This window comes from Microcaecilia unicolor, chromosome 1 (assembly GCF_901765095.1).
Source record: "Microcaecilia unicolor chromosome 1, aMicUni1.1, whole genome shotgun sequence".
NCBI lineage: Eukaryota > Metazoa > Chordata > Amphibia > Gymnophiona > Siphonopidae > Microcaecilia > Microcaecilia unicolor.
In genome coordinates this window covers 175,728,050-175,749,463 of record NC_044031.1, presented here as the reverse complement: position 1 = coordinate 175,749,463, position 21,414 = coordinate 175,728,050, and the positions used below count along the sequence as shown (strand labels likewise).

General features: G+C 43.1%; 1 protein-coding gene across 1 annotated transcript in view; it reads left to right on the top strand.

Annotated features, from left to right (window-relative positions):
• TBC1D5 (TBC1 domain family member 5) overlaps positions 1-21,414 on the top strand; it is a 1,081,936-nt gene that overhangs the window by 1,042,806 nt on the left and 17,716 nt on the right. Inside the window, 3 exon segments of the mRNA XM_030202651.1 lie at positions 8,856-8,955; positions 16,224-16,303; positions 19,891-20,067. Coding sequence (XP_030058511.1) covers positions 8,856-8,955; positions 16,224-16,303; positions 19,891-20,067 — 357 coding nt within the window.

Sequence of the window (21,414 nt, the reverse complement as noted above, 5' to 3'; positions counted from 1 at the left end):
CCTCAAGCAGCAATCTATATCCATGGGGTTAGTCAGTTGATACTATTCTGGTCTACAGAAATCACTGATTCATGTCACCCCTTCAGCGAATAATAGGTCAATAGTTTTGAGTCTTTGGGCCTTATACAGTGCAGGCTTGCCTTAATAGTCTGAGAGATGGTCCACATTTGGTGGATAGTGTTCAACTCTAGGAGCTCCATTATAAATTCCTTATGCGTATGTTTATATACCCCTTAAGAGCCAAAAGGATGGGTCTCCCTTCTGATGGAACCTGTCTCAAATGTCAGACTGCTGATGTTATTATGTATAAACACTATATTTGGGACTGTCCTGGAATCCAACTTTTCTGGCAATACCTCTCAGTGCACTTGAATACTATGTATCATTCCACTTCGATGCCTACACCACAGCTTTGCCTCATGGTTGACATTTCTGCCAAGGTGGAGGATACACAAGTGTCTAGTTTATTTCTTCGTAAAACAACTCTGATTGCCACCTACCCTTACCCAGTGGTGAAATTAGATGCATGAACTCCGCAGCATGGAGCATATGTCACTTGATCTTAAAGGCAATAAGTCAAAGAAATGCTTTTTGAGAATATGGCTACTTTATCTAAATACTTAATGTTCGTGTAAGATCTTTCTTTTTGAATACTTTGGAGGTCTGACTAAACAGATCATACTCACCTAGGCCTGATGGTTCTATTTTGACTTTAGGCTTAATATGCTGTCTGGCATACATGAATAGCATCATTTCTAGCATAGGATAGTGATATAGGGGGTGGGGGAGAGTGGTTTTGAGGGGCATGTTTTAATGTTTTGTGTACTTACATAGTGCACATTTCATCCGTTTTATTATATACCAATAAAGAAAGTTTTGACATTTCATCAGCATAATAATATGCACTGATGCCCAGATCCTGGATGAGAAGAGCTAATGGATTGAGAAAAAGATTAAATAACAGTGGCGAGAGAATTGATCCCTGTGATATACCACGTGACAAAGGATAAGATCTAGATGTTTTGTTAATTGTGAAAAATGATCCGGAAGGAATAACATAAACCAATTATGCACTGTTGAGGCCACACCCAGAGACGTCTCTGGAGGAGTAGAGTATGATGAACCAGAACGAATGCTGCTGAAAGGTTTATTGAAACTACCAAGGCAATATATCCTGCATCTAACTTACTATGAAGTTCACTAAGGAGCACTGTTATAACTGTTTCCATACAATAACCGGAATGAAAGCCAGATTGTTGGAGATTTACTGCTTCTGCATTCTACTGTAATTGAGCAAAGAAAGCACTCAAGTGTCTTAAATAGAAATGATAGATTTGAGATAGGATGGTAATGACATAGCAGTCAAGATTAGATTTTTTTGTATGATTGGGCAAAGTATGGCAGACTTTAGGTTGGTAAGGACAGTTCCCAAAATTAGACTGTATAAGAAAATCTGATGTATAATTTGCAGCAGACCTAATTTGAATAGTCCCAACCAACTTGACGGAAAGGGATCAAAGCTACGTGATTTGAACATGATGATACAACTACATTTTTGTAGTTCCATTCTTTTTCTAAATTGTTTATTATATTGTATTGTAAACTGCTAGTCAGTCTTAGCAGTAAAGCAAATTCTAATAAACTATAAACATGTGGTAGTGTTTACTTTTGACAAAATCTCCAAGAGCACATCAAATATATTAAATGATGTCCATGATGATTTTGATGGGTTTCCCATTACCCCATTTGTAAACTCTTAATATTTCTGAAAAATGTAGTAAAAATAAAAGCATCTTAGCATTATTTCAGAGATGGGTTTGAGAATGTGTCATGTCCCCTACCTCAACACAAGCGGCGTCCTCAGGCTGCGCGGAGTCCCGTCGACATGCACACTTGACTGGCACTGCCTGAGCAATGTGTGTGTAGTCCTCTCTGGGTTTGTTCAGAAAGCGTTGGTTGCAGGCCTCTTAATTGCTTTGCTTCCATGCACCTGTTTCTGCTCTCTCTTTGCCTGGCTTCCAGGCTTCTTGATTGCTTTGCTTCCACCCACCTGGGTCTGCTCTTCTTCTGCCTGCTGCCTGCCTACTGATTTTCGCCTGCATCTGGATTACTGTCTTGCCTGCCGCCTTCCTACTGACTTGCCTGTACCTGGATTACTCTCTTGACCTGCTGCCTGCCTGGCCGATACATTCATCACCCCGCTTCCAGCTCCTTCCCAAAAGTCCTGAAGGCCGTCCGCACCTAGGGGCTCAACCTCTGAGGAGCGGCGGTCAGTGCAGGTGAAACCCGGGGTTGTCCAGCTGCCAAGCAGAACCTGGTCCAAGTACCGGGCTCAGCAGCGCTCTACTTGGTACAAGAACTCACGATAAGCCGAAGCCATGAGTTCGCCAGACAAACCCGACCTGTCTGAGTTGGCCCAGATTCTTCATAAGCAACAGGCCCAACTAAACCGTCTGTCCGGAGTTCTACAGGAGTTGTGTTCCAAGATATCAACCCTTCAATCCCACCAACAGCCTCCTGTTGCGTCTTACCTACTCCAGGGTTGCGGCTTCCTGAGCCTCCCCGGTTCGGCAGCACCCCTTCTGCTTGCCAAGGGTTCCTTAACCAATGTCTTATGCTGTTTGAGACCAGCAGTCTTTTCTACAGATAGACTCAAGATAACCTATATCATCTCTCTGCTCTACAGATCCACCTTGGCTCGGGCCTCTCCTCTCTGGGAGCAACGGGACCCTTTACTCACTGATCTTGGAGAATTTTTTCGCCGCTTCCGGTTAGTTTTCGATGTGCTGAGACGGCCCTCCTCTGCAGTCGCAGAACTTCTATGAGGTCAACAAGGCAATAGTTCTGTTGGTGCTTATGCCGTTCACTTTTGAACCCTAGCTTCGGAGGTAAGATGGAACCAAGAGGCCCTTACGGCCATTTTCTGGCAAGGACTGAATGACTGGATCAAAGTTGAACTGGCCGGCGGAGAACTTCCAAATGCTTTGGATGCTCTGATAACCCTCTGCATCCGTATTGACGTACAGTTTCAAAAAAGGTCACTGAAACACTCTGCTCAGCGCTGCTTTCAGAGACCATGTCCCCAGACGCCACGCCCTTCTTCTCCCAAAGGTGCGGCAAGCTCTACTTCTAGAGTTCCTGAAGAGCCAATGGTTATCGGACGGCATAGCCTCTCTGAGAAGGAGAGGGCTCAACGTCAGGACAGTCAACTTTGCCTCTACTGTGGGCAGGCCGGCCACTTCCTAAGACATTGTCCGAATAAACAGGGAAATGCGATGACCCAGGATCACTGAAGGGGGTGGCCCTGGGTCGTTTTTTTTACCTCTTCTGGATAATCTTGTCTCCGTCCCAATTTCCCTGCACAGGAAGGAACTCAGTATTAACACTGTGGCTTTGATCGATTCAGGAGCAGGAGGAAATTTTATTGACGCCGGTCTCCTGAACCAATTAGGAGCTCCTTCAATTCTTTGCAAACCTACACTACAAGTGACCTCCATTCAAGGTTTAACTCTTCCCTACTCCATCATTCACGTTGCCCAGCCCTTGCAGATGCAAGTTGGAATTTTGCATAAGGAGGAAATTCAATTTCTGGTGCTTCCCCGGGCCATTCATCCCGTTATTTTGGGCCTACCCTGGTTACGACTACACGCACCAAGTGTAAACTGGACTATGGGTGATATCGGCAGTTGGGCTTCTCAATGTTTCGCCACATGTCTCACGCCGGTGGTGCCTTCCCCGAGGACCATTGCGGCCTCCCCGGAGGTCTTGAGCCCCTGTGATGCTTCTCTCCCCAAGGAACATCGTGATTTCCAAGACGTCTTTAGTGCGCAGGAGGGGGACTCTCTTTCTCCTCATCGCCCTTTTGACTGCTCCATTGAGCTACTCCCAGACAAAATACCCCCTCGGGCCCAGCTCTACACCCTTTCTCGGGAGGAATCTAATACCATACGGGAATATATTCAAGAAAATCTCCATAAGGGCTTCATCAGACCCTCTTCATCCCCGGCGAGGGCAGGGTTCTTTTTTATTTCCAAGAAGGATGGCTCGTTGCAACCCTGCATTGACTACCGAGGTCTGAACGAAATAACCATCAAGAATTGGTATCCTCTTCCCCTCATTCCAGAACTTTTCGACCGTCTGCAAGGGGCATCTATCTTCACCAAGTTAGATCTCCGAGGAGCATACAACCTAGTCCGAATTCGCCATGGGGACGAATGGAAGACCGCTTTTAATACCCATGAGGGACATTTTGAGTACTTAGTTATGCCATTTGACCTTTGCAACACACCTGCGGTGTTTCAGGAATTCATCAATTTTATTTTTCAAGATCTTCTGTACTTCTCAATCATAGTTTACTTGGATGACATCCTGGTTTTCTCTACTTCTGTTAAGGACCATGTCTAGAGTGGAGGAGTGGCCTAGTGGTTAGGGTGGTGGACTTTGGTCCTGGGGAACTGAGGAACTGAGTTCGATTCCCGGCACAGGCAGCTCCTTGTGACTCTGGGCAAGTCACTTAACCCTCCATTGCCCGTCGCATTGAGCCTGCCATGAGTGGGAAAGCACGGGGTACAAATGTAACAAATAAAAATAAATAAATATGTGCGTACGGTCCTGCAGCGCCTCCGGAGCCACCGCCTATTTGCCAAGCTGGAGAAGTGCTTGTTTCATCAACGGTCTATCCCATTCTTGGGATATATCGTCTCCTCAAATGGCCTCCAAATGGACCCCGCTAAACTCCGAGCCATCCGAGATTGGCCTGTGTCCCAGGGTCTCCAGGCCTTGCAATGATTTTTGGGCTTTGCTAACTACTATCAGCAGTTCATCCATCAATATTCTATCATCACTGCCTCTCTCACTGTGTTGACCAGGAAGGGGGTAGATGTGAAGAACTGGACACCAGAAGCCCTAGATGCCTTCACCACCTTTAAACGAGCTTTTCTGTCCTCCCCAGTACGCCGAAGTCCTGATGTTAAAAGACCGTTCGTTATGGAGGTTGATGCCTCTTCCCTCGGGGCAGGGGCTCTTCTTTCTCAAGCCTCAGAGTCTGGCAAACGTCATCCCTGTTTTTTCTTCTCTAAAAAATTTTCTCCGGCCGAACCAAATTATACCGTCAGAGACCGGGAACTGTTGGCCATTAAATTGGCTTTACAAGAATAGCGCTACCTCCTGGAAGGTGCTTTGCTCCCCATCACGGTAATCACAGATCACAAGAATCTCCTATGCCTTCAGGAAGCCAAAAGGTTGAACCCACGGCAGGCACGCTGGCCATTATTCTTTGCCCGTTTTAACTTCTGCCTGGTGTTCCGACCAGCCGAGAAAAATACGCAAGCTGATGCCCTATCCAGGGCCTTCAACCCTTCTGAAGAACCTGAAGAGTGTTACCCCTTGCTCAATCCTGCCTGCATTGCCTCCACAACCTTGGTCTCGCCCAAATCTACGAGAACTTCCGTGCCACCTCTATCCAGGAAGACAGTCCTCAAATGGGGACACTCCTCCACTTTTGCGAGTCACCCTGGTTTCCGTTAAGACTTTTCATTTAATGTCTCAGTATTATTGGTGGCCTCGCATAGCTTAAGATATCTTACATTTTGTTTCTACTTCTCCCACTTGCACCCAGAACAAGTTCCCTCCTAGCAAGCTGTGGGGACTCCTGCAGCCTTTACCAGTTCCGCAACTCCCATGGCAGGAAATATCAATGGATTTTGTTACTGAACTCCCTGAATCCCAAGGGCACACAGTCATTTGGGTAGTGATGGACCGATTTTCCCAGATGGCCCATTTTATCCCCATGAAGGCCCTTCCTTCTGCCATCCTTGCCACGGCCCTTATCCAATACATTTTCCGCTTACATGGTCTCCCACTGCGGATCATTAGTGATCGGGGCTCTCAATTCACTTCAAAAGCATGGATTAATGAGACAAAGTCAACATGGATTTAGTGAAGGGAAATCTTGCCTCACCAATCTACTGCATTTCTTTGAAGGGGTGAGCAAACATGTGGATAAAGGGGAGCCGGTTGATATTGTGTATCTGGATTTTCAGAAGGCGTTTGACAAAGTACCTCATGAAAGACTCCAGAGGAAATTGGAGAGTTATGGGATAGGAGGTAGTGTTCTATTGTGGATTAAAAACTGGTTAAAAGATAGAAAACAGAGAGTAGGGTTAAATGGTCAGTATTCTCAATGGAGAAGGGTAGTTAGTGGGGTTCCCCAGGGCTCTGTGTTGGGACCACTGCTTTTTAACATATTTATAAATGACCTAGAGATGGGAGTAACTAGTGACGTAATTAAATTTGTTGATGACGCAAAGTTATTCAAAGTCATTAAATCGCGGGAGAATTGTGAAAAATTACAAGCGGACCTTACGAGACTGGGAGACTAGGCATCTAAATGGCAGATGACATTTAATGTGAGCAAGTGCAAAGTGATGCATGTGGGAAAGAGGAACCCGAATTATGGCTATGTCATGCAAGGTTCCACGTTAGGAGTCACGGACCAAGAAAGGTATCTAGGTGTCATCATTGATGATGAAACTTTCTGCTCAGTGTGCTGCTGCGGCTAAGAAAGCAAATAGAATGTTAGGTATCATTAGGAAAGGAATGGAAAACAAAAATGAGGATGTTATAATGCCTTTGTATCGCTCCATGGTGCGACTGCGCCTCAAATATTGTGTTCAATTCTGGTTGCCACATCTCAAAAAAGATATAGTGGAATTAGAAAAGGTGCAGAGAAGGGCGACGAAAATGATAAAGGGGATGGGACAACTTCCCTATGAGGAAAGGCTAAAGCGGCTAGGGCTCTTCAGCTTGGAGATAAGGCGGCTGAGGGGAGATATGATAGAGGTCTATAAAATAATGAGTGGAGTTGAACGGGTAGATGTGAAGCGTCTTTTCACGCTTTACAAAAATACTAGGACTAGGGGGCATGCGATGAAGCTACAATGTAGTAAATTTAAAATGAATCGGAGAAAATCTTTCTTCACTCAACGTGTAATTAAACTCTGGAATTCGTTGCCAGAGAATGTGGTAAAGGCGGTTAGCTTAGCGGAGTTTTTAAAAGGTATGGACAGCTTCCTAAAGGAAAAGTCCATAGACCGTTATTAAATGGACTTGGGGAAAATGCACTATTTCTGGGATAAGCAGTATAAAATATTTTGTACATTTTGGGGATCTTGCCAGGTATTTGTGACCTGGATTGGCCACTGTTGGAAACAGGATGCTGAGCTCGATGGACCTTTGGTTTTTCCCATTATGGCAATACTTATGTAGGTTCTGGAGAGCCCTGTGCTCTACCTTCAAGATTACCACTCACTTTTTGTCTGCCTACCACCCATAGACCAATGGCCTCGTGGAACGGGTCAATCAAACTCTCAAGGCTTTCCTATGGATGTACACTAACAGTCAACAGGATGACTGGTCTGCATTGCTCCCCTGGGCAGAATTCGCCTATAACAACAGTTTTCATACTGCCTCTCATACCTCGCCATTTTTTACAGTGTATGGATACCATCCTCATCTGCCGCTTCCAATCCCTCAGACACAAGCCTCGTCTCTGCTCCACCGAACACTCATTGATATTCAGGATATCTGGGCCAAAGTCCAGCAACATCTTCAGTGAGCCTCGGCTAAGTACAAGCTCTTTGTGGATCGAAAAAGACGAACTGCGCCAGTTTCTCAACCTGGACAGAAGGTCTGGCTCAGCACCAAATACTTGAGACTTCGCCTACCCTCCTTCAAGTTTGCTCCCCGATTCATAGGGCCATTTCCAGTACAATCTCGGGTGGGGGCGGTCACTTTCCGTCTCCAGTTTTATTTATTTATTTATTTATTTATTACATTTGTAGCCCGCGCTTTCCCACTAACCTCAAGGTTCACAACGCCTTCCATGTAGCCCTCCTTAAACCATTTTTAACTTCCAGATGGCATCCGGAACCCAAGAAGATCATCGTTTCTGATTCCGAGCCTGACCCAGAATTTGAGGTAGAGGAGGTTCTAGACTCCAAGCGTCAGAGAGGACGACTACTTTATCTGCTATCCTGGAAACATTTTGGCCCGGAGGACAATTCCTGGGAGCCCACTGCTAACGTCCACACTCCTGACCTGATTCGCGATTTCCATAACCGCTACCCACTGAAACCTGGACCTAGGCAGAGGGGGTCCTTAAGGATGGGGTACTGTCATGTCCCCTACCTCAACACAAACGGCGTCCTCGGGCTGTGCAGGGTCCCATCGACTCACACACTTGAGTGGCACTGCCTGAGCCATGTGTGTGTAGTCCTTTCTGGGTTTGTTCAGAAAGCGGTGGTTGCAGGCTCCTTAATTGATTTGCTTCCATGCACCTGTTTCTGCTCTCTCTCTCTCTCTGCCTGGCTTCCAGGCTCCTTGATTGCTTTGCTTCCACCCACCTGGGTCTGCTCTTCTTCTGCACTCTCTTGCCTGCCTACTGACTTTCGCCTGTACCTGGATTACTCTCTTGCCTGCCGCATGCCTACTGACTTGCCTGTTCCTGGATTACTCTCTTGCCTGCCGCCTGCCTACTGACTTCCGCTTGTACCTGGATTACTCTCTTGACCTGCTGCCTGCCTGGCCGATACATTCATCACCCCGCTTCCAGCTCCGTCCCGTAAGTCCTGCAGTCCGCCCGCACCTAGGGGCTCAACCTCTGGGGAATGGCGGTCAGCGCAAGTGAAACCCGGGGTTGTCCAGCTGCCAAGCAGAACCTGGTCTGAGTACCGGGCTCAGCAGCGCTCTATTTGGTACAAGAACTCACAAGTCTGACAGAATGTTTGTGTGTTGTTTCCATTTTTTTTAAGTTTGTATTTATTTACTTCAAAATCCATGTTTGTGACTTTTTTCAGGACGAGGAACTTGAGGCCCAGATTTCATTTCTACAAGGACAACTGAATGACCTAGAGGCCATGTGCAATTACTGTGCAAAAATGATGAACACACATCTTGGTAAGCAAATTATCTTGTCACTTAACAATTTTGCTTTGTAAATAAGTGTTCATATAGCCCGTGGTATTTTTGCATATGCTTCTTTTTAAACCATGCTCTAAGCCAGACCTTGTCAGATTTTCTTTGAATTTAGGTGTTGGCCCCAAAAATTAAGAGCCAGTGGCTGACACCTTTCATCCCCCCCCCCCCCCCCCCAATCTTTGAAGTTGGGAAGGGAGGTGAGATCCCCTCTAAAGTCTGCTGCTCCTTCTCCTGTGTTTAAGGAAAATAAAGCTTAGTAAATCAGACCTATAATGTACCACTGCAGGACACTGACAGAAGTACAACAGCTCCCAACCCTCCCCCACCCACACAGACACAAAACACATACACGCACAGTCTTTATCTCTTTCTCTCTCTCACCCCCTATCACCCAGGCTAGTTTTGCTTGCACGCGCTCTCTCTCTCTGCCCCCCCTGTTGTCACCTAGTCTCTGTCTTATTCCCACTTCCTGTCGTCACCCAGTATTTCTCTCCCCTTCACACTAGTCTCTTTCCCCCTTAAATTGACCCCAAACTTTCTCCCCAGGCCAGCCCAAGGGTAACTAACATCCTAGGCAAGTTCTCAGCTATGTGCCCCTCCCTAACAAAAAAGTGGCTCATTGCAATATAATTTGTACCCTGGTATTACAGTGTCCTACTGTTTATTCTTATTTCACCAGGTCTCTCATCTTATTTTGTAGGCTGTAGTATTGGCATACAGATGTTTCAAAGTATGTTTTTTCCTATATATTTGTAACCTGCTTTGCAGTTGACAGGGATAATTTGGAACCTTTTAACACTTTTCTGTTCTTTACTTAAAAGCCTCTGGTCTACTCTTTGCCTTTATTGAGACCTCTCTGTCAAGATGTTATCCTTTAAAGATAACCTTACTCTGAACTATGCACTCTTGAACTTTCCTGTGAGTTCTGGTTTAAAAGATACTTTCTCCTTTTTAAGCATTAGCGCCAGCAGCCTGATTTCACCCCAGTTAACAGTACTCACCAGTTTAAACATTTTCACTAAGGGCAAGATGCATCAACCAAACGTAAAAGAATCTAAAATGTAAAAGTGCTTACCAAATTTGAAAAAATGAAGAATGCACTAAAAACACACCTCAGAAATGTTCAGTGCGGTATTCAAAAGTCGGATGCATGAAAGTTTCGCTAATATGGTTACTTACGTCAGACGAGGGCAGGTCCAGGAGGAAAGGAAGGACGTCCGAAGACTCAGCAAAGAGGCGATCAGCTGTTCTTCTTGCCCGTGCAGCGCCTTCATACAGAGGTGAGAGGCGCTGCTCGGGCCCGGTAAGACGGAGGGGGGCCCGGTGGAGGGGGGAGCGGCAGCGACAACCTCATGGGGGGCGGCGGGGGCAGAGGATGGTGGGAGGCGGAGCTGGGGAGAATGAGAGGAAAGGAGGGGGGCCGGGGCAGCTTAAAGTTTTGATTTTTTGATGCAGGGGGAAGCGGGGAGCAGCGGCGACCTCGGGCGGGGCGGGGGGGCAAGGCCGTCCATAAAGGATGCTCCTGATGAGCGCCTTTGCCCTCTCCCGATCCCCCTGCCTTTCATATTTTGCTACTTTTGCCTCTCTACCCAAGCTTGCAACAGAAAGAGGGAAATAGATGGGGGGGGGGGGGGGGGAGGGGGAAGAGCCACATGCCTGAAGTACAAGGTATTTCTCAATAGACAAAGAGAATCCATTTGGAAACACCATCTAAGTACAGACTCATCTGAAAAACATGATAACCAGCCCATCTTTTTGTCAGCTCTTTGTGCATTCTACTTAAAATCCACAAATCCAAGAATGCTCGCAGACCAGTAGTATATGGTATTGACACACTCGCAGAGGAAATATGTGGATGTTTTGAGGAGATTTGCAAACCCTTAGTACTCAAGACAGACAGGTTTGTCATCATGCAACAGATTTGTTCTCACCTTTTTTTCACCTGTTATTTTTTGTCTTGAGTCCTGTTTTCTCATGTGATCACTTTAAATGTTTATTTTATGACAGAGCAAAATAGGAAAAACAAATCATTCAAAATGGTAAACAGCCAAGGTAACACCTACCAAATACAAAAACATAAAGCTAAATTAACTTCATGTTTGATTGAAATTATATTTTGCTCTTTCCCTCTCTCTCTCTCCTGTTTTTCTTTTTAATTTTACTTGTTAATATATGTTGAAGGTACATATTTATTCATAGCACTTTGATTAAGAGATTACAAGATATAAACGTTGTGCATAAATATGTGTGCCACTCTAAATAAGGGTATAATATTAAAGTCATTAAAAGCTGTGGCATAAAAATTTATAAAATATCTCTTTCATGTCCTTGGATTTGTATAATTAACACCTAGAAGATACTATCAGGCTTATTTTTGAAAGAATGACACACATCTTTCGACGCAAATCACAAGATGGGCATCCTTCTCACAGGGTCGCCCAAATTGGTATAATCGAAAGCCGATTTTGGGCGTCCCCAACTGCTTTCTGTCCCGGGGACGACCAAAGTTCCCAGGGGCTTGTCGGAGACATAGCGAAGGTGGGATTGGGGCATACCTAATACATGGGAGTCCTCGACCCATAATGGAAATAAAAAGGGCGTCCCTGACGAACACTTGGACAACTTTACCTGGTCCTTTTTTTCTTTCAACCAAGCTACAAAAAGGTGCCCGAACTGACCAGATGACCATAGGAGGGAATTGGGGATGACCTCCCCGTACTCCCCCAGTGGTAGTGTTGTACAGTTTTTTTTTTGGGGGGGGGGGTTGTGGGGCTCAGCATACAAGGTAAGGGAGCTATGCACCTTGGAGCAATTTCTGAAGTCCACTGCAGTGCCCCCTAGGGTGCCCAGTTGGTGTCCTGGCATGTCAGGGGGACCAGTGCACTAGGAATGCTGGCTCCTCCCATGACCAAAGGGCTTGCATTTGGTCGTTTCTGAGATGGGCGTCCTTAGTTTCCATTATCGCAGAAAATCAGAAACGACCAAGTCTAAGGACGACCATCTCTAGGGACGACCTAAAGATTTACAGTTCACATAGAGGGGCATAATCGAACTGGGCGCCCAAGTTTTCCTGAGGGCATCCTCGCAGGATGTTCCTGCGAAGGGGCGGGGAAACCCGTATTATCGAAACAAGATGGGCAGCCATCTTTCGTTTCGATAATACGGTCGAGGACGCCCAAATCTTAACATTGAGGTCAACCTTAGAGACGGTTGTCCCTAGAGATGGTCGTCACCGATTTTCGGTGATATTGGAAACTGAGGACGCCCATCTCAGAAACGACGAAATCCAAGCCCTTTGGTCATGGGAGGAGCCAGCATTCGTAGTGCACTGGTCACCCTCACATGCCAGGACACCAACTGGGCACCCTAGGGGGCACTGCAGTGGACTTCAGAAAAAGCTCCCAGGTGCATAGCTCCCTTACCTTGTGTGCTGAGCCCCCTAAAACCCACTCCCCACAACTGTACACCACTACCATAGCCCTTAGGGATGAAGGGGGGCACCTAGATGTGAGTACAGTGGGTTTCTGGTGGGTTTTGGAGGGCTCATATTTACCACCACAAGTTTAACAGGTGGGGGGGGGGGATTTGCCCGGGTCCGCCTGCCTGAAGTGCACTGCAGTACCCACTAAAACTGCTCCAGGGACCTGCATACTGCTGTCATGGAGCTTGGTATGACATTTGAGGCTGGCATAGAGACTGGCAAAAAAATGTTTTTTTATTTTTTTTTGGGTGGGAGGGGGTTGGTGACCACTGGGGGAGTAAGAGGAGGTTATCCCCCATTCCCTCCAGTGGTCACCTGGTCAGTTCGAGCACCTTTTTGAGGCTTGGTCGTGAACAAAAAGGGCTGGCATAGAGGCTGGAAAAAATATTAAAAAACATTTTTTAGGGTGGGAGGGGGTTAGTGACCACTGGGGGAGTAGGGGGAGGTCATCCCCAATTCCCTCCGGTGGTCATCTGGTCATTTAGGGCACATTTTTGTGGCTTGGTCGTAAAAAAAAAAAGGACCAAGTAAAGTCGGCCAAGTGTTAGTCAGGGACGCCCTTCTTTTTTCCATTATCCAGCCGAGGATGTCCATGTGTTAAACACGCCCCAGTCCCGCCTTCGCTATGCTTCTGACACGCCCCCGTGAATTTTGGTCATTCCCGCGATGGAAGGCAGTTGAGGGTACCCAAAATCGGCTTTCAATTATGCCGATTTGGGCGACCCTGTGAGAAGGACGCCCATCTCCCGATTTGTGTCGAAAGATGGATGCCCTTCTCTTTCGAAAATGAGCCCAATAGCCATCATCGGCTGAAAAATCCTCCCAGAAAATTTTTATTCAAAAATCAATCTCCTTATTTCAAAAAGAGCTTTTTACTTAACTTTCCATTTTTCGTCGGGTGTACTAGACTCCTCAGACAGATGGCCAACCCTTGCCAAGGTTTTGCAACCATCATCAGGGCTCGTGGAGTGCAGTGAGCTTCTTTTCATGAGCCCTTGAGGAATTTGACTCCCTTCATAAAGGCATTTTTATCCACAATGGAGAGCATTCTTCCACATGCAGAGGTATATAAAAGGTGAAAGAAAGCCAGGAGTGTGTAAGGGTTGAACAGAGAAAAGGTTGCAAATTATCCCTGTCAACTTCTAAGCAGCTTGTAGATGCAACGAAAAACACACTTAGTGTCTGTATACAAATGCTAGAATCCTAAAAACTAAGATAGGAGAGTTAGAGTATATAGCAGTAAAATGAAGAAGTAGATATAATAGGCATCTCAGAGACTAAGTGGAAGGAGGGCAGTCAATGGGACACAGTGTTACCAGGGTATAAATTATATCAGAATGATAGGGTGGATCAAATTGGAGAGGGAGTTGCACTATATAGTAAAGAGGGAATTGAGTCAAACAAAATAAAAAATCTGTATGAAATGGATATCAATGTTGAATCCGTATGGATAGAAATTCTATGTGTGAAGGAAAAGAATATATGCATAGGGCTATATTACCATCCGCCAAGCCAGAACGATCACAGATGAAAATATGTTAACAGAAATTAGAAAAAGCTAGCAAATTTGACAACAGTTTAATAATGGGTGATTTCAGTTATCCCAGTATTGACTGGTTAACTGCCACATCTTAGAGTGCTAGGGAGGTAAAATTCCTAGATGTAATAAAATACTGCTTCTTGGAGCAACTGGTCCAGGAACCAAGAGGTAACAGTGTTGGAACTACTGAGAAACAGTGATCATAATATGACTTCATAACTGGAGTGCAGTCACTAAGGAAATATACTGTAGCAATATTTAATTTTCAAAAGGTTAACTATGATAAAATGAGGAAAATGTTTTTTTTAAAAACTGAAAGGCTTAGCTGAAAAGGTTAGGACTTTAAATCAGGCATAGACATTGTGTAAAAACGCTATTATAAAGAATAAAGGGGCCCTTTTACAAAGGTGCACCAAAAAGTGGGCTGCGTGTATGGGACGTGCACTGGACTATTTCTCCAGCGCATCTGGAAAAAAAGGGGGGGTTGGGAGGGCGGGAATTGGATGTGCTGCAAAATGAAAACCAGTGCGTGTCTATTTAAGGCCTGAGCCCTTAATGCTATCTATTGACTTAGCGGTAAGTGCTCACATGTTACCCGCACGGTAACCATCCAGCACGCACCAACTGCCAATTACCGCCAGGAACGCCCCGCCCCCATGGTAGAAAATAGAAAATTATTTTCTACCTTGTGTTTTCGGTGTGCTCCAAACTCAGAATTACTACCAGGTACATGCACTAGCTGGCAGTAATGCTAATTTTACATGCTCTGCACGTGTGTAGGCCCTTACGTGCTTTTGTAAAAGGTCCCCAAACTCAGTGAATACATAGATGAACATGGTTTAATGGGACAGAGTCAACATGGATTCAGCCAAGGGAAGTCATGCCTCACCAATTTGCTTCATTTCTTTGATTGTGTGAAAAAACATGTGGATAAAGGTGAGTCAATTGATGTAGTGTATCTAGATTTTCAGAAAGCATTTGACAAAGTCCCTCATGATAGACTCCTGAGAAAATTAAAAAACAATGGAAAAGGATACAGTATTCTGTTGTGGATTAGGAAGTGGTTGATGGATAGAAAGCAGAAGGTAGGGTTAAATGGCCTATTAGAAATCTATGTAACAGAGTTAAAAAAATGCTTAATTACATTAAAATGATTGTACAGCCAGTGGATCATCTCGTCTTAAATTTTGCTGTTCAGTGAATATAACCTTTGAGGACAGTGGAGCTGCCTGTGTGTATTGAACTGGTCACTGGTCTCCAGCCAAACAGAACAATAATGAGTTGGGTCACTTTGAAGTGGTGATGAAGCTGGTTGCAATTCTTGGTGAACTACTACAACAGACTGCTGGTCATCCCATGTAAAATTTTACATTGGAATGATTGTCCAGTGGATTGATAATCTTTAAAGAAGGAGTCTGCTTATCTAGCCTTAAGACTGAATGGTTCCCACACATTTGACATTCTTGCATCAGTTCTTCAAGATATTCAAACAGAGTTTGCTATCAGATGAAAATTTATTAGAACAGACAATGATTCCAACTTTATGAAAGCTGCCTCTATAATTGGACAGCATGATGATGACGAAGATGAAGATGCAGGTGATGAATTAGACAACACTACTTCTATTGCAGATGATGATGATAAAGTATTCAACTTAAGTGCTTTCAGGGTTGTTCATTCATGTATCAATCTAGTAGGATATGGAACTCGTTACCAGTTCATATTCAGACAGTGTTCAACTATCTATTATTTTGTAAAGTTTTAAAGACTCATCATTTCATCAAATATTTTGGCTCTATTTTATAAAATTTTAATGTAGCTTACGTATCATGTTATTCTTATTATAACTGGAGATACGGGATTATCAATGTGCTATGTAACCCACTTTGATTCTACAGCCGATATAAGCAGGATATAAATAATGGAATGGAATCTAAAACTATTATACACTTAAAAATGCAAAACCAAAATACATTTGGTTGTGTGAAATACCTTTTTTTCTGAAAGCATGTAGTTGATAATGGTCAGCACATATTTTTTTAATATTTTGATAACTGTATTTGAGCATAATAGGTTTCTTTTGTAATTAGTTTATGCATTCAAATACATTTTCTGAGAAGGCTGTGTAGGTTTCACCAGACTTTTAAAGGGATCCATGGCAGAAAAAGTTTACGAACCACTGACCTAGAGGGTACTGCAAATTAAGCTTGTTTTTCAATGTTGCAGGAAATATTCAAGATGTCATATTACAAGAAAAGTTGGAGAAAGAAGATGAAATTCTGGTATCCTTGGCTGGATTAAAACAGGTAAACAAACAATTTTCTAGGGAGGTAAGGAAGTTCTGAAATATATACTTGTGTATGCGGAGGGGAAATGTCATAAAGCATTTTGGGGATAATTGTATAAAGTGAGCACTGACATTTATGCACCAGTTAAGCTTGTACATGATTAAAATAATGACATATAAGTGACACATAGGTATGTGCACACATATGCATGTAAATGATAAAATTCTGCCAAAGCATTATTCTGTATTACACAGATATCTTACGTAGCATGTATGTTACAGGTAGGATTACATATGCAGGGCTCACATGTGCATAACTTAAAAAATGCTATAAAATACTTATAAAATGAATATCTAGCATTTAGGTATGTGCACTTGCACCAGCTCTGTGTATGGCGTAAGCGCTTGTGTCAAATTCTAGGCATGCATTTCACTTGTTATGCTAATATTCTGTAAAGGAAAGTATGTGCCTACTTTCCTTTATAGGTGCTCTCTAGGCCCCTACATATAGGCACACTCTGGCCAAAATTGAAAGCAATATAAGGAGGGTGGAAGGCTCCTACCCACTTAATTCGCCGATATTCAGCAGCACTTAACCAGGCAGTGCAGCTGAATATTGGCTCTGACTGGCCCCCCCAAAAAGTGGGCAGATCAGGAGTGGTACAGGGGGTGACGGGGAGGAGCCAGTAGTTATGCAGGTGCTGGGACCTGCATAGCTATGAGGCCGAAATTAGGCAAACCTGAGGGCATAATTTGGACAAAGCAAGGGCGGAGCTGTAAGGCCAACCGTACTGCTAGGTGAACCTAGGCAGTCATCTAGGATGCCAAAATTTGGGAAGCCAACAGTGAGCTGTTTAGTGACATATGAGAGATAAGTGACAGTGTTCTTAGGATATTTTTGTGCAAGTGATTCACCTGTATATGTTTCGAGGCATTTACATTTTTGGGCATGATTTTATGATCACTGTTTTTAAGCTTGGACGTTATTTCGATAGTAAACTTTTTGAAATCCTGCTCTGAGCTATTGCAGTGAAGATTAGTTACCCCTCATAATTTGCAGACATATATCTCCTAATTCTATAATCTTGTGCACCCATTTTCACTCTTAGCATGCAAATTTTGCACAGGTTATAGAATACTGCCAGTTACATGCATAACTTAATTGTTAAATTAGGTGCTAATTGGCATTAATAATTGGCCATAATTGGAGTTATTTGGAAATAATTGACACTGATTTGCAGTTATGCGCATAACGGCACTTAGTGGGTAGTCTGTAACCTTAGCGTGTAATTTCTTTAGCGTGCAACTACTAAGGAGGTGTAAATGTGGGGAAGAGCATGGTTGGATCAGGGGCATGTCTAGCACTTGCACATGCGAGTTATAGAATACTAACAGTCACACCCCTAACTGCCTACAGTGAGACGTGAGCATTTACACCAGCCTTTGAACTAGTATAAGTGCTCAGACCTAAAGTTAGGCACATAATTTCAGCCTTATGTTAGTATTCTATAATGAGCATAATTACAACTATAGAATTCGCACTTAGCACATACATGTTAGGCAACCTTCACAGACTTACCCCCAAAGTTTGCAAGATAAAAAATGTACAGGGATGTTAAAATGAAAACCCTGTATAAACTTGAAGGGATCCACTCCAACCCTGTCCCTGATGTTTCCCCTTTTCACAAGAATGATCCTTCCCCACAATGAGGAGGGGAGGCAATTTTCAAAAGAGATTTTCTGTGAGTAAAATTCATTTACACTTAGAAATTACTTTGAAAATATGCCTCCCCCCACCCACCCACCAAGTGTGTCTGGGGCATTACTTCCAAAATACAGTTAGTATTTCACACTCAAGGTCCAATTGTTATTTCTTTTTCTTTTTGACCCTTGAGCTGCTTTTCAAAATGAGGTTTGTTTTTTTCATTCTGTTGCTACTTTTTATTCTAGTTGTTTACATATTAGCCCTACTGTTCTCAATCAACAATGTCATTGTCTGCGTCTCTCTCAGATGTTCTCTTTCTGACTTAAAACAGACCATAGAAAGTTTTTAAAAAATTCTGACACTCATTGGAGGCACACTAAGACCACTTGCTTGATGGCCCTTTTCTGCCGTCATGTTTCTGTGTATGTGGTGATGTTACATTTCCACTATTTCTGTTATGATTCTCAGCAATATATGTACATGTGGAGAGACATGGCATGTTAATACTAGTAACTCAAGGGCTAAATACTATACATTCAATTTATTAAAAGGCCTACACACTAACTAGTTCTAAGGTTTTGCGCCTACCATGTGTTCTCAGCCGTGGTTAAGGTGCATTAGGTGCAAAACCTCTGTGCTAACTGTTGAGGGCATTCTTAACACTTTAATAGGACACAGTGATACTTTACTGTGTATTGTACAGCATGGCTGGTAATGGAGAATGCAGTTAGCTATACCTCATTAGCTGTTGGGTTAGTATTTCATACACAACCTCTGCGTTAACTGCAAGGCAGAGTTTCTGCCCATTCCCCACTCATATCACACCCCATGATAGGAAATTCCAAATCAGATATTTAATACAGCAACTAGCTTGGACTAATAGTTAATATAGAGCCACATTACTGATGCACATTAGAACCCATATTAAACAGTTAACACAGCTTAGTAAATAGGCTTCTAAATATATTAAAATTAATTCATCACAGTCAAATGGCATTTTATTCTGACATATCTTAATCAGGTTGGCATAGGTATTGTTACTATTATTCCTTGCTTTGATGCTACTTGTACAGTGCCAGTAGCACAGCTATTAAATGATTGAAAGACAATTAAAAAGTCATGCTCAGAATCACATATTGTGGGCATATGTGGATTACCTGATGGCTGTATTCATAATATATGCGGTCATTTCAGCTATCTGTTCTTAAAAATATATTTCTTTCCCAGAACAAAAATGTTCCTTAAACCTTTCTGTATGTAGGAGGCCTAGATCACTTCAAAATCCTCTTTTCTATGTGTAACCATGCCGTGAGTTTGTCATACTGTATCAGGTCTCCTAGTATGCCCAAAATACAAATTTAAATTTATATATATATTTTTTTCAATATATGCCTTTTCTATATTAGTTTTGCCCAGTTGAAATGTATTTTTACCCTTCTGATTGTCTCAAGCTTTTTCCAGTTCCTTCATAACGTGCAATTCAACTTTCCCTATCAAGAGTTGTCTTGGAATTGGCATGCTAAGTGTACTTGTTGCACAGTGTGGTCCAATACTATGACAATAGACATTAATGCATTGATTTCTGATTTATTTTGGAACTAATCCAATTGACAGAAATCATATTTATGGTGATTCCTCCATTGTAGATCATTTAAATCTGAAACTTCTTAGATGGAAGTAGTTCAATTTTTTCTTAAGTGACTTTCTTCTTTATTATAATTGTGTTCTTTTGTTTAAATTACAGCTGACAAAATTAGAAAGACATTTTCTTCTTTGTTTTCAGCATTGTACAATGATATATTGCTATTCAAATGCTTAAGGCAACAATTCTAGTCACAGATGAAGCAGTGTCTGAATGGGATATCTCTTGGTATTTCACAATAATTTATGTGTTAAAACAGATCAAGGACATTCTGAAAGGATCCCTGCGTTTCAACCAGAGCCAGCTGGAGGCTGAAGAGAATGAGGAGATAACAATTGCCGATGATCATTATTGTTCCAGCATCCGTACCCTAGGATTAAAGAATGAGCAGGAAGATATCCCTACAGAGATGCACACACCAATCAGAACAAAACAGGTGTAGTACATCAAATAAACAAAGCTGGTTATAAAACTGTGTGATATTCTGGAGAGCTTAGTCTTAGATACTGTCTTGAATATAAGATTTTTGTTTTAAGATGCCTCACAAACTAGGATGATTAAGAGGATTGTCCATTAGGATTTATTAGATTTTATCAACCGCCTTTATAAAGAAGTTCACCCAGGGTAGTATATAACAAGTGTAGCTTGACATAAAAAATTCACATTGTGTTAACAGCGTAACAAAAACAAAATGATCAGGTGTTAGCATAAAATATAATCCATGAGGTAAACTTGGAAATAGGCAAATTAAGTCCTAGTAATAGCAATGACACGATACAGTGTCAGAAATACACATGTTAAAACAGGAACAGTAAAATATTCATATAACAAAAAATATGATAATTGTCAGCAGAACACAAATAATACATCATAATAGGCAGCATAGTAGAACACAGATATGATACTCTGTGTCAAAGAGCAAACAAGAAGTGGAGTCAATCAGCACAAATAGGAACCAGATGATTCTTTATTAAAATCAGCTCTAAAGTCAGGAGGACCCAACTCAGCTGTGTTTCATCATAACACAGTTACTTTCAGCTTTACAGCGGCTTATTAAATGTATTGCTCTCTATACTGTCTCAGCCCAGAGTGACATTACTAACTGTGATAAGGAAATCAGAACCAGATTTTGAATTCATGTCCTTGAAATTACAAAGTGAGATATTGCTTTGACCACTGATGCAGGCATATGTTTATGCCGAAACACAGATGTGTCGGTGTGGTGTGCAAGTGGCAAAACATTTTTCAGTTGAAAGGAAGTTCTAGAAAAATGGGTCATAATTCCTCTGATTCTTCTGCTTCCCAATTCCTTGCCTTAGTGTCCTCATTCAATCTTCAGTTGTGTTCCTCTGCACCCACTCACCAAAATGGTCACTGTCTCAACCTTATCCTCTCCTCTAACTGCATTCCCTCCAGCTTCTGTTCCTCAGATCTCCCCCTTTCTGACCATCACTTATTAACCTTCACACTTAAGCACCCTCCTCTCCGATCCCACCCAATCTCAATCCCCACATCTAGAAATCTTCAGGCTATTGACCCCCTTACTCTGTCCTCTTATGTCTCTAACCTTTTCTCTACCGCCACTCTATCTAAGTCTGTCAATGAAGCTGTTTCCTCCTATGATACTATTCTCTCCTCTGCACTGGACACTCTTGCCCCTCCCATGCCCCATCCTACTAGGTGTGCCAAACCCCAGCCTTGGCTGACCTCTAAAATCCACTACTTTCATTCCTGTGCCCGCTCTGCTGAACGCTCTTGGCTTAAATCCCGCACCCTTGCCGAC